Here is a 14254-nt window from a genome sequence, read left to right on the forward strand (position 1 = left end):
AAATTGAGCAATTGTACCTAAATTGCTCAATTTAATTGTGAGAATTGTTGTTATACTACCAGCAAGCTGAAATAATGATTGGTGCATTAAAGGGTGATACACAGGACAATTCATTTGTTTTGATGTGTTGTGTGGTGGAGGGACTTAATGACACAAATTTGGACAGACCATTACATGGCCTAACCAAAAAATATATTATGAAAAATAATAAAGGCTGCGACAAACGCCATGTTAAGTTAAACGTAAACAGTTAATCTTGTGTTGCTATTAACATCTCACCAGAACGAACACGGGCGCCTGAATTATCCAATCAGTGTGGGTTGGTGAATGCCAAAAAAAACCCATGCACACTTAGTCAATAGCAGCTCACCTTTCGAGCACAGTGCTGGCAGTTGGTAGCAGAGACTTTTGCCTCCTCCTGTTGGCATGATGAGAAACACATCGTGGCCGGCTATACTGGCATTCATTGCCTGCAGCTGCAAAGATCGAAAATTGTCCATCTTGAATACTTCGCGCAGGATGCATTTCAACTTGGTCGACCACGAAAAATCTGCAATTCACATAAAGTTGGCACAGTCACCGATAACAGCTGGAGTTAGTAGTTGAGACATTACTGCATTAGGTAATGGATTGTGCAGCCAGTTCCATTTTAGATCCCCAAAAGGATCGGCCCAGGTATAATGAATGGTGCTAGAAGATCACATTTGTTTAATGGGGATAGGTCTCTTTAAATCTCCCCGATGTGTTTACGGGTTATGCCGCGTGTTGTTTGGCACGATGCCCACCGTTTATTTTATTATCATTATGATCCACAACAATACCTAAGTCCTATTTTTTTTAACAGAGCCCTCTTGTGAAGATTTAAGTGCTCTTGACCATCACATCTGACAATCCACCAATAGTTGTTCAACAATCCAAACCATGAATAAGAACTAAAGGTTGAAAATGGTCCAATGCTGCTGGATAATAATTGCCCAGAGACAAATGGTGGCCTGATTACAGAGCTGTTGGGCTCCAGACTGCAGTAGTGGAATCTCCTGGCAGGTGATGTTAGCGTTTCCATGTTCCATGACCCGTCAAAAGGATCTTGTCCCATTCTTCTTCATGGAAGGTGATCTTGTAGCCTGCAACAACATCGACGGTGTGATGGCAGCCCTCAACATCGTTCATGATCCAGATGAATGGAGACTGTTCATTGATTCATCAAAGATGAGTCTTAAAGCTGTTTTGCTGCATAATGGCTATGTTTTGTCATCAATTCCAGTTGGTCATGCAGTCCATATGAAGGAAATCTATGAGAGATTCCCATAACATCAAGATAGATTGGCCACTCCGACAGTCATTGGAGCCTGGGAGGAAAAGTGTTCAGCATCCACCACTTGTTGAATCAAAGAATATTTTGTTACCACCCTTACACATCAAACTGGGTCTGATGAAGAACTTTGTCAAAGCCATGTGTAGTGACTGGGAATGTCACTGTGTGGTGCCGGGCTTGCGAGGCCACGGCGGGATGTATACTCAGTTTAACACGTAGGCTTTCGCGACCAATATTATTCATAATAAAGGTTTTTGGGTTAGATCGCGTTTATTTATAAATGTGTTATAAAAAGGCGGAGGGGGGGGGGTATTGTAATTATATAATCGATTCGTAATCAGTCATTGGTTATGATTAGTAATGAGTTGTAGATTAGTAATTCTTTAAATCAAAATGTAATGTGTATTATTTAATAATACGCTTCCAGGCGTATTATTAAATAATAATTATTAAATAATAATACGCCTGGAAGCGTATTATTAAATAATACACATTACATTTTGATTTAAAGAATTACTAATCTACAACTCATTACCAATCATAACCAATGACTGATTACTAATCGATTATATAATTACAATACCCTCCGCCTCTAATCACTGCACCTGATATGAGTTAAGTGATGACGTCACCCTGCTGCTCTATATAAAACCGGGAGCAAGCGAGGGCTTTACCATTCTGGCGAATTGCCCGATGATGCTGGATGTATTTACCAGCGAAACGTCGTACTCAAACTGTAAATGTTGTGGATCCATTCTTCAACACACCGGTGGGCTAAAGTAGTGAATTATTTGTCTTTTGTCAACGTGACACTTTTTTTGCTGATTGGCCGTGTCGGGTGGTGGAGGGTTACGACACATTTATAAATAAACGCGATCTAACCCAAAAACCTTTATTAGGGATGTATACTATTGTGTGTACACCTCGGAAACGGGGTGTAGTACCAGTCCTAGTGGGGGCTTGGGTGAGCGCTGGTTAAGTGCGGTAGCACCACGCACAGTGTGCGGTGCGGGCTCCCGTTGAGAGAGCGAGAGTGTCAGCCAGCTAGGGTTACGTTGGGGGCTGATCTGGGGGCATGTGACTGGATGATACTGGAGGGGGGCCACCGGGCGAGGGGGCCAATGGGTGGTCACATGGCCCAAGAAGAACTCTCGAGAGCCTTCGGGCAAGGGCGAGAGATCGAGAAGGTGGGTGGGGCGAGAGATGGAGCCAGCCCCCGCCCGGCCCGATATAAGGGGGGCCCTTGAGAGGGGTTCGGGGTTCTTACTGTTGGAGAGGGAGGAGATCCATGTCAAGCTTGAAGAAGCCTCCAGCCACGCGGTCCAGGACCCAGCTTGTGGTCAGGACCGGGATTGTGGAACCGTGTCTAGTTCCGCCGTAGCGTGGTTAGTTGGGTGGTCACCACCCGAGAGTGTGTTGTGTTAATAGCCTGGAGTATGTTGTGCTAAGAGTTTAATAAAATGTGTTGCTCCCAAGACAACGTCTGCGACTCGTTTGGACTCACTACACATGGACAAAATACAAGCAGCTTTCAAGTACCTCCATGGAAAATTTCCAAGATTAAGTGAAGCTAAGATAAAGAAAGGTGTCTTTGTTGGTCCTCAGATTTGTGAACTTCTTCGAGATGATGCATTTGACAGTGCACTGCGTGGGAAAACACGGCATGGAAAGCCTTCCAGTTCGTGGCAACACATTTTCTCGGAAACAACAAGGCAGACAACTACAGGGAGATGGTGGAAAACCTCCTCAAGCAATACAAAAGCCTTGGTTGCAACATGTCACTAAAATATATCAGGGCAAATGGAGCCCATCAATGCTTGCAGACTATTGCTGGACAGTGAGAAGAGATGCTCCATTTAATTAATCAAGAGACAAGCCAATAAGCACCGAGTAGACACTGAATAAGGACCATTTACTATAGAACGGCCGATATTGAATCCACGCAGAAACGACGTGTTTAAGCAAACAGATATTCCACCGCCGGACTATCTAACTCATTTGAAGGCCAATATAGACAAATTATTGAGGCTTCACCCCCCCCCCCGCCGTTACCTATGCGTACGTACATTGTCAGTGGACCCCCATACGCAAGTGTACGCATTTGGGTTAACCCCTCCCTCCCCCCTCCATGTGTACGTACTAAATGGATGGCCCCTTACCTGGTAAAATAAAAAAGATTGCACGTGGGCCTCACCTTCTCGCTCCCACTTCTCTGCAGCGCGAGCACTGTCCGCGGAGCCGCTCTGCTCTTTGCTCTGTTTGCGCTGGAGTTTGCTGATCTTGTTCTGGATGCTCGCCTTGCGCTCCAGCAGCAGCTCCTGCTGCTCCACCAGCTCCTGGATCTGCGTCCCGACTCTGTCTAGCTCAGACGACACACACGCGAGCTCCACCTCCAGGTCTGTAGGAAGGAAGATAGAATCTCACTTAGCCGGACACATTCGTGATGCATTATTGTGTATGCTCTGTGTACGCATCTGTGCAATACAACGGCCTTCCCATCTTTTAAAATCCATATGCACTTCTTTCCTAGACCATCGTTTGAGAGATTTTTTTCCTACATTCAATCATGTTCGATGTACTGTGCATGTGGCAGTGTATTAGTATATAAATCAATCTTTATTTTACGTGCCAATATCACCCCCGATAAAGTAGGCATCATTTCACATTACAGTAGAACAGAAACGGTACTAGGAGCATAGAGCAACAGGAATAAAAAATAAACCCGTCACGACCTCAGCAGCTCACACCGACTGAGCAAAATAAATTGCAACCATGCGCAAAATAAAGTGCAACCGTTCACAACGAATAGCATAAGAAAGGTAAAAAAATATATATTTTTTCCCATTTCCTCCTTTATTTCCCTTAGAAAATGTTCGATTTCATGGGAAGATTATAATATTGTAGGTGACTGAACAACATCCTAGGGGATATTAACATTTATAAACTTGTAATTGTTACAATTATAATGTATTGCCATGTGAATGATATTTAGCTCATGATGCCTGGTCATTGAGTCTGTATGTATAAACATGTGCTAGTAATAAAGAAGTGATGAGTCCCTCCTATTCTTTGAGAAATTCAGCGATTGCAAGGGTCATCATTTTTTGTGTTTAGTTTGTTGTCCTTCCCCTGCATCTCCGATTAGCACAGTTGGTTATGTACGGCGCCAAAGAAGTTCAACATGCATACATGGCAGACGGTGAATGACTGTGACCAATGGAAGCCACGTGGTATCAGAGGAGTATCATTGATAGGCAGATTACCTTCAAGGCACATCATTGTCGGCTGCCTCCTGAGGCAGCTCCTCCTTCACCAGAAAGTGTCTCAGTCAGAAATGACGTCTGCAGACCAGAGACGGCACCACTGCACGACAATAAACCAACTTTCACACCAACTTGTCTCTCAATCACATGTTTATTGAATACCATAACCTCAAATATTGACAGAACCATGCTTTGTAGCCCTCAACTGTTTAATATATCCACACGGTATATGCAGACGTGTGCATTTAACCTGTAAAATTTCAACAAAATAATGGATGGGGAAAAGCTCGAAAAACACAAGCGAGCGTGTCATGAAAATCAATGGCAATTATTGAAAGCGAACCGGGTGGGTTAGCAAGCGCAAGATTCAGTGCTTTTGAAAAAAAAAGAAACACTGTATAGCGAAACCCATACGAATACCTGTCAGCCCATACGGTTTACCTGTATTCTTGTACAGGAAAATTGAGCTTTCAGGTCTATACGTTGTACAGCAGTTTCAATAAGGGGAATTTTTTTTAAATTTGTTTGGTTCTCCCTTGTGATGGGACTTTGGAGAATGAACTTTGAGATTTATAAGGTCTGAATTGGTCTGTAATAGGGCAGGCACTAATAAGGGTTTGACAAGTATGCATATGCCGCTGTGGCTCATTAACGTTTTCAATCGGTGCATTTACCCGAGACATGGACGGGAACATGGGCAGCGATGAAGAGCATTGGATAACCCCCCCCCCATTCCCTCTATCCTTGGTCTCCCCTTGCTATGTTTGTTCTCACCACCCCCCACACCAACATATAGGACTCCTCTACTTATGAACGAGTTATGTTCCAGAGGTCTGTTTGTAAGTCGATTTGTTCGTAAGTCTAACTTTCCTCCCGTCGATTAAAAACATATTGTAGAACATGTACACTAAACACAGGGAATGGCTTTATAGGTTGTATAATCTTCCGTAGATGTATATGCCACTGGTCCTTAATGTTCTGCAGATGTAGATGCCACCACCGCCATCTATTGCGCCGGCGGTTGAAAAGGCAACTCGACGTATGGACAGGTTTGTTCGTATCTCTGAAAGTTCGTTAGTTGGATGTTCATAAGTAGAGGCGTCCCTGTACATCTTCACCTCCCCCCTACGCGGGGTCCCCACTTAGCTGCGGGCCAATAACCCCCCCCCCAATCTATGTACGGCCTCGTCGCGCCGAATGGGGCTTGCGTTTTGTCACTCTCATCCCCCCAAAAAACACCTGTATCATGGGTATTGGTCGCGAAAGCCTCTGTGTTAAACCAAAAGGGGCAGTGAAAAAAAGTTGAAAAGTACGCGAACAGGAGGCGCATGCTCGGAATAACACCAAGGCTCAGCAGGGGAACACGTGGAATCGGAGATTCTGTAAATTAGACACGAAATTCTTGTGACCGCTTAAGAGAAATGGGCTTGGGTTAGAGCAGACATGAGCAAAGTACGGCCCGTTGGCTTTTTAATCCCGCCCGCCGAACTTGTCCAAATATTATTATTAAATACAAATTTACCTTTCTCCTGCAATGCCCCCATTCCCCCATTAGATGGCGCACTTTGACCGGGAGTTACGACACGTTTTTGTATTGTTCATGTTCGTGCAATTTTTTAAATTGCCTTGCAAATAAATGCTTTGCTACCTGTTAAAGGCCAAATCCTTTCATGTAATGATTTTTAACACGTCATTTATATTTAGTTCACACAAACACTCCATCCATCTGTTTCCTGGCCTGGCCCCTCGTGTCAAATTTTAGAACCCATTGTGGCACCGCGAGTCAATAAATTTGCCCACCCCTGGGTTAGTCGCCTCACCAAAAGGGATGGCTGAAGGATGAGTGGCGAATAATCGTCAAAGCAAAGGATAACCACGGAGATAGGGCGATCAGATAAGCTCATGCACCAGAAGGGCCATGGATTGTGGCAAAAGCAGGATCGTGAGGGATGGGGACGGCTTGGAGAAGCTTTCGTCCAGCAGTGCATGGATAATGGCTGATGAGCGCATTGCACAGCGCGAGTTATTAAGAGTTGCGTAGTGAGGTAATGCGAGTAGTCTGTATTCTATCAACTTGTATGTATGTAACTGCGCCGCCAACGCACAGCATTCGCTCGCCGCTTGTTGTGTTTAGTTTGTTGTCCTTCCGACCTCCGATTGGCGCGGTTGGCTACGTACGGTGCGAAAGAAGTTCAACATAGTTCATTTCATAGTTCATTTATTTGGTATAGCCCTGTGAGCCATTCGGCTCTTGAATCGGGTACAACCGCAACAAACAAAACATACGAAATGAAAATTGGGAATGATTGCCTGATCATATCTTGTTTTTTTGTTGTTGCAGGAATAAGTATTCACTTCAGGTTCCCAGCAAGTGCCGCCATCCCCCTAGTTGAGGGGTCGGCAACCAAAATAACAAGAAGAGACATTTATTTAGAATTCGGTTAAAAAAACCCCTCAATATTTCAAGAGAAGACTCGGAGGCGCGCGGTGGAAACCGCATTCAGGAGCGGCCACCAACAGTCGACCCAGCTCTGCGGTTCTCTATGTATGAAGGCGTTATCAGCCAATTAATGAGGGGTTTTTAAAAAAAATGTTATCTGTGCGAGGAAACCGGAGTACCCGGAGCAAACCCGCGCGTTGTAGCGACGAAACACGTTATCCCATACTGCTGCAGCACATGGGGGGGTGGGAGTCCACATTTGCTCTATCGCATTCTCTCGACGAATCAAGGTCCGTATGTTGAACTTCTTTCGCACCATACGCAACCAACCGTGCTAATCGGAGGTGCGGGGTTGGGGTGGGGGTGGGGAAGGAAAACTAAAACACAACATTCGGTGTCACATCTGTGCACAATCCACGAACCCTCGCTGCTGCCTCCACAGTGCTGTATTTACAGGCCACGCGCTTTGCCGCCAGCACCACCGCCGGCTGTAGAGTAAGGTTAGGGTCCACTTGGTGTCTATAGTACGTGTAACAGTGTTACAGCGCGTCCCGACTCGTGTGTACAGTACGTCAGACTGCGTACAGTACGCACTGTCCAGTGACGTGTACAGTACAGTCCGTACTCAGCTCTGTAGCATGAGTTCTATGCGCGAATAGCGTGCACGGTGTCCGTGTACAGTCAATGTACAGTGTGCACAGTCAGTGTACAGTCAATGTACATTCAATGTACAGTGTGGACTGTCCGCGTACAGTGTGGACTGTCAGTGTCCGCTTTACCGGCACGAGTGAGGAATCGACTCCCGGCGGAATCGTATAACGCGGTTAGCGACGCGGAGAATCGATTCATTCCTCCGAAAATCCGCGAGCGACGTCGGCCGCTAAACGGAATCGCAACCGAGGAATCGGATCGCCCGGGCGCGAGCGAAAGATATTCTTGGTTCTTTCGGTAAAGTCACGTAGAAGAAACAATAAAATAATAAAAAATCTGACTTTACCGAAAGAATCAAGAATATGAATCCCTGCAGTCACAAAAGCTTTAAATCAAAATTGAATGTGAATGAGTTAAGAGGGAATGAGTGAGTGCGACAGGGGTGTCCTCTGGCTCCCACATTATTTAACATCTATTTTGACCACGTAGTTCGTGAAGCCTTCAATAGCTGTACCGGAGGAATTTCCTTCTGGTACAGATACAATGGGAGGCTGATCGATGCCCGGGTGCGGTCAAGGGATGGCTCCCTATTGCTCAACCACGTTATGTATGCTGATGATTTGGTAATAGCTGCTTACTCAGAGGAGGAGTTGGAGACGCTGCTGCTGAGACTGGAGCGTGCCCCACCAAAACTAAGCACCTGCCTGGGTATTTTGTACCATCGGACACTCCACCCCCACAACTCCCAATCGGTGATGGGGCAGTTGTGGAGGGAGTGGAGAGTTCCCCATACCTGGGAAGTGTGCTTATGACCGGCTCCAGTTTAACAGCAGAGGTCTCACTCCGAATCAGTCGAGCGGCAATATCTTTTCATCGGTTACGTAACGCTGTGTGGAAGCTACCTGGTCTGTCGCTCCGCACTAAGCTTCAGGTCTTCTCGGCCACGGTCATTCCCTCCCTTCTCTACGCTTGCGAAACGTGGACCCCCCTAATGGAACATCTTCGCCGGTTAGAAACATTTAGGCTGGCCTGCCTACGGTCCATCCTGGGTTTAACTAGACTGGATTGTGAGCTCACATATCCTTGAAAGATCTGGACAAAGCCCAATCTGTGAGCTCCTCCTGCAGGCAATGCTGCGTTGGCTGGATCATGTAGCCCGCAGCATTTGTTCGGCTAGAGAGGGCTAAACAGGCGCGGCACGGGCTAGAGAAGAGATGGAGTGATGTGGTACAGGAGGACGTGGAGCTGAGTGAGTGGACTTGCCGATGACTGGTACCAGCGGTGTCAAGATCGGCCTCTGTGGAGGAGGCTCGTGAAGGACGCTACTGGGCAGTTGGAGGCAGTCGCCCTCCAACAACAACGGAGGCCGGAGGAGCGACGCTCACAACAACGAACGGAGCGCCGGATGGCTAAAGCACAGCAGGTTGGGACAGTAGGGGGCACAGGTGGTGCACCAGCCAGTCATCTCAGTTAGTCGACCCGTGGCACCACCTGGGTCTGCCCCGTGACCTCCTGTCAGCGGGCGTTGGACACTTCACGTGGCCTCAAGGTGCACATGGCCTGGCACAAGCGTCGTTGTGACGTCACCGCCACTTAGTGGCGAATGGCGGTTGTTGTTGTTGAGTGAGTTGAGAGTGAGTCAAGAGGGAGTGTGTTATTGAGTTAAAATAGAAAGAGTGAGTTGAGAGGGAATGAGTGAATGAGTTGAGGGAATGAGCGAGTTGAGAGAAAGCGAGTGATTTGAGAATGAGTGAGGTGAGTCAGCAAATGAGCTGAGTGAATGTGAATCAGAATCTTTATTTATCCTGGAGGAATCTGATGAGCTAAAAAGCTCTTTTTCACAGATGTCCAGTAGGGGCGAGCCATCAAGTTACAGTACAACATAAAAAAAACAATTAAAAAAACGATAGCAGTGAGATATAGATAAAAGTTAAGCAAGTCACGAAAAATAAATAAAGTATATAAGTACAAACATCACAAGTACATAACTTCCTGTCGACTTTTCAATATTGAATGCAAGCTTGGGGCAAGGCAGCGAGTGAGTTGAGAGGAGTGAGGAAGTGACACGAACGTCGTGCACAACACAACGGACAGCCACGATGATGCTTGAAACATTACATCCTATTAACACAGCAGATTTACACCAATACAAACATAACTCAACAGTCATGATTACAACCCACCACCACTCGCAAATTCTGAGCAAGAAACGCACAAAACTAGAGTGTTGTGAAGCAAGATGCCACTCTTCCGAGAATTTAGTCACGAGCCTCCCATCTCCGAGGCTGGGAAATGACTCCACAGTCCACATAATCAAACCCTGCTAGGTCATGTGCAGAACTCATAGCTAACAGCCAGACATCCACATCTGGCAAGTTCACTAGCATCGATCCGAGCACACCTGACTGCTGATGAGTAGCCGTGTAAAGCTGGTCCAGAGTTTGCGTGCACCGAAATCAATGTTGCTGAATTGATGCACTCCCAGGTCGTGCGGTTGTGTAAGAAATATTATTTTTTAAATGGGGAAATATGGATATATGGTGGATAAATATTGATGACTTATTTACTTTGTTATATACATTCTCCACAACGACGCTTATTATTTTGAGTTATTTTATTGTTGCTGTGAATAACTACGGAAAAATCTTATCACCTTGTCTGACTTTGTAGATGTATTCACGGGAGATATGATGAGAAAGTTGATAGGAAACATTCAGCCACAATACAGGATAAGATCGTAGATGCATTTAGACAATACAAAAAAGGATAATTGTTTGGTCTTTTCAAATTTTTATTCCGGTTGTGCTATTGGCATCATTTCATTAAATACAAATTTTAGCAATCCTGAAGAGCAGTGCCCCCGTGTCCTCATTCGCAGAACTGAAACATCTTTCAAGTCGCCTTTTTATCCTTCACTCAGCAGGGGTCGAACGTTCCCACACACAAGCGATGAGATTGTCAATTTATAGTCAACCCAATATATTTAATTCTCACAGAGCTCGAATTAAGCCAAATGAGTGCAAAACCAATGGTAATTATGTGTGTATTACACTGGTCTACTGCCAAAATGCTTCCAAAATAAATGTAATCCAACTTAACTAATTCTGGGTCACTGAGAATGAAAATGATGCTTAAAATTGTTGATTGGCTCTAGTTTTCAAGATATGTTACTGGGTCAATATATATAAACCAGAAATTACTCAAATACATCTTTGACTGGATCTACGAATAAATCTATGACTGGGTTTGGACAGTACTTGCTTTTTGAGCAAAACAATGAATGATCCAATCTGAACCTGGTATTGCATTATATTATATGAATTGCATCATGTCATTCCTAGAAGTTATGGATCTTGCAATCATAACTAGGCTGACATCCCTCTGCTGAACAAATTGCCCTATATCAGCTCTAGAAATCATACAGTGTCATGCTCTCTTATTTGTCGGTGTTTGATTTTGCAAAGGGACACATTTCTGTTTAGCCAAAGTGAGCAGAGATGCTTCGTACTTTTGTGAACAAAGCAGATAATTTCTGCTATGTTTGTGGTGAAGTGACTTTTGGCACCACAAAAGCGCAGTATCACCACTCTGGTTAAGTAAGCCTATCACCTTTATTTTGGCTGCAAAATTGGAGATCAGATCAGGACAAGATGTGGGCCCCACACATATGCCGCCACACTTGTGCAACAAATCTTCGCCGGTGGTTGAACAGGAAAAGGAAATCTATGCTTTTTCAGTGCCAATGATTTTGAGAGAGCCAACAGATAATATCAGCAATTGTTACTTCTGCATGGCACCTCCAGTTGGGAAAGGTGTGTCAAAAAATAAAAAGTGGACTGTGCATTTTACAAACATTCTATCAGCTTTACGCCAAGTACCCCATGGAGAAGGACTGCCGGTTCCTGATGCACCAAATTCATTCTCACTTGAGTCAGACGAAGGAGAGGATGAAATTTCTGGTCCTGAACCATCAAGGTTACATGACCAAGATTTTCTCCCATCGTCCTCCTCTGAACTATACCTCATAACACCAGGTGAACTGAAAGACTTTGTCAGAGATTTGGAATTACCCAAGAGTACGGCAGAGCTATATGCTATGGTTCTTGCGGTAAAGTCACATAAGATAGAAAAAATAATAACAAAATTATAAAAATACAAATGAAAATAAAGTGAATAAATAATAAAAATATCACGACGTGATGACGACTGCTTGTGTTGCGATCGAAACGTCGTGATATTTTGTATTCACTTTACATATTATTCTTTTATTATTGTAAACAAAAATTAATCTACGTGACTTTACCGAAAGAACCATAGAATATGAGATTCCTGCAGTCACGAAAGTTTTAAGTCAAAATTTAAGGCAGAGCTGTTGGGCTCCAGACTGCAGTAGTGGAATCTCCTGGCAGGTGATGTTAGGGTTTCCATGTTCCGTGACCATCAAAAGGATCTTGTCCCATTCTTCTTCATGGAAGGTGATCTTGTAGCCTGCAATAACATCGATGGTGTGATGGCAGCCCTCAACATCGTTCATGATCTAGATGAGTGGAGACTGTTCATTGATTAATCGAATATGCATCTTAAAACTGTTTTTCTGTATAATGGCAATGATTTGCCATCAATTCCAGTTGGTCATGCAGTCCATATGAAGGAAACCTTTGACAATATGAAACAACTTTTGAGGTGCATAAACTATGACCAACATCAGTGGCAGCTTTGTAGCAATTTGAAGGTTGTTGCTGTCTTGCTTGGTCTGCAGACTGGATACACAAAGTACTGCTGTGTTCTCTGCGAATGGGATAGTCGTAAACTTGATTTGGCGCACCTCTGTGCGCCTATGTGTGTGTCTCTGTGTTATCTCTCTCTGCTTATGTGTCTGTCTATGTGTCTCCGGTTCTGTGTTTTATCCCTCTCTTAAATTTAGCAGTCTTTGGAAGAACGTAATCAACCAGGTAGGGTGTTGACTGTCATGTTAGCCGACTATCTGTGCTGTATTGCATTATATTTCTAAGTTTACTAGGTTTCTTTTCTCTTTCATTTGTACCTGATGATGATTGCTTGTGTTGCAATCGAAACGTCATATGCTATTATTTAATGCATTATTTTCTCTTTCTACTTGACTTTACCGAAAGAACCAAAGAGTGGGATAGTCGTGCGAGAGATTCCCACTACATCAAGATAGATTGGCCACTCCAAGTCATTGGAGCCTGGGAGGAAAAGTGTTCAGCATCCACTAATTGTTGAATCAAGGAATATTTTGTTACCACACTTACACACCAAGCTGGGTCTGATAAAGAACTTTGTCAAAGCCATGGACAAAACACAAGCAGCTTTCAAGTACCTCCGTGGAAAATTTCCAAAGTTAAGTAAAGCTAAGATAAAGGAAGGTGTCTTTGTTGGTCCTCAGATTCGTGAACTTCTTCGAGATAATGCATTTGACAGTGCACTGCGTGGCAAGGAAAAGACGGCATGGAAAGCCTTCCAAATTAGTGGCAACACATTTTCTCGGAAACAAGGCAGACAACTACAGGGAGTTGGTGGAAAACCTCAAGACATACAAAAGCCTTGGTTGCAACATGTCACCGAAGATACATTTTTTTGCACTCTCATCTAGATTTTTTCTCACCGAACTGCGGAGCAGTGAGCGACGAGCACGGCGAGCGATTTCACCCAGGACATCGCGACAATGGAGACACGCTATAAGGGCAAATGGAGCCCATCAATGCTTGCAGACTATTGCTGGACAGTGACAAGAGATTCTCAATTTAATGAATACAAGAGACAAGCCAAGAAGCGCCAAGTAGACACTGAATAAGGACTAAACTACGTACTTATACATAATAGTTTTTTGCCTTTTGTTTCATAATACATTGTATTTATGTAACCCTTTTGCTGATTTTAAAGTGTTACATGAACAGGACAGGTGACATGTTGCCATGTAAAGCAACCATAAACACATGAAAATACCTAGGTTTACAATTTATGAGTAAAACTCTATATACACAATATACATAGATGTCAAATGTAAAAACTTAAATATCTTTGGAACAGTAGCCAATCGGTTGTTTTGTCATATTTGAATTCAGCACATCAGAATCCATAATAAACAGCACATTTCATCTCTGAAGCAGACGACGTTTAAAAAATTGTAGACCAGTGTTATCGTTGGTGTCTGGGCGGAGACTATCAACTTGCTGTAATCAATTTGAGTGGCAGGGTGGCAGCGCAGTGGTAACACTTGTGCCTCATAGCAAAAAGTCCTCAAGTTCGATTCGGGCACTTTCTGTGTAGAGTGTGTTTTACCCCTGATCTGCATGAGTTACCTCCGGGTTATCTGGTTTCATCCCATCGGCCAAAACAATACAACGTAAATTGTATTGGCCAAACGTTCCAATGATAACCCCCCTCCCTTGCAAATGCATCAATTAGGATTACAGGACACAGAGGAACCATCGCCCACGACTGCAGAAACTTGGTAGGACCATCCTGAATAGTCGAGTTCTGCCAAGTTATCGACGAATGTGTTGAGGTTGTTTTTATTGTTACATGTGAAACATCTACCAAACCCTGGCTACTCAATGCTGT

At 44.2% G+C, this 14254-nt stretch overlaps 1 protein-coding gene across 5 annotated transcripts in view; it reads right to left on the reverse strand.

The window, feature by feature from the left end:
• The window catches only part of RECQL (RecQ like helicase), a 29498-nt gene extending 21084 nt beyond the window's left edge, over positions 1 to 8414 (reverse strand). The window contains exons 1-4 of one of the 5 annotated variants that reach the window (XM_032971073.2): positions 8308 to 8414; positions 4579 to 4678; positions 3510 to 3713; positions 371 to 550 (exon numbers count right to left, since the gene is read on the reverse strand). In XM_032971073.2, coding sequence (XP_032826964.1) covers positions 371 to 550; positions 3510 to 3713; positions 4579 to 4594 — 400 coding nt within the window. In that variant the 5' untranslated portion in view covers positions 4595 to 4678; positions 8308 to 8414. The other 4 variants (XM_032971072.2, XM_032971075.2, XM_032971074.2 and 1 more) reach the window with 4 other exon arrangements.
• Between the last annotated feature and the right edge of the window lie 5840 nt (positions 8415 to 14254).

This window comes from Petromyzon marinus, chromosome 45 (assembly GCF_048934315.1).
Source record: "Petromyzon marinus isolate PM22_M1 ecotype Great Lakes invasive population chromosome 45, UKy_Petmar_22M1.pri1.0, whole genome shotgun sequence".
NCBI classification, from domain to species: Eukaryota; Metazoa; Chordata; class Hyperoartia; order Petromyzontiformes; family Petromyzontidae; genus Petromyzon; species Petromyzon marinus.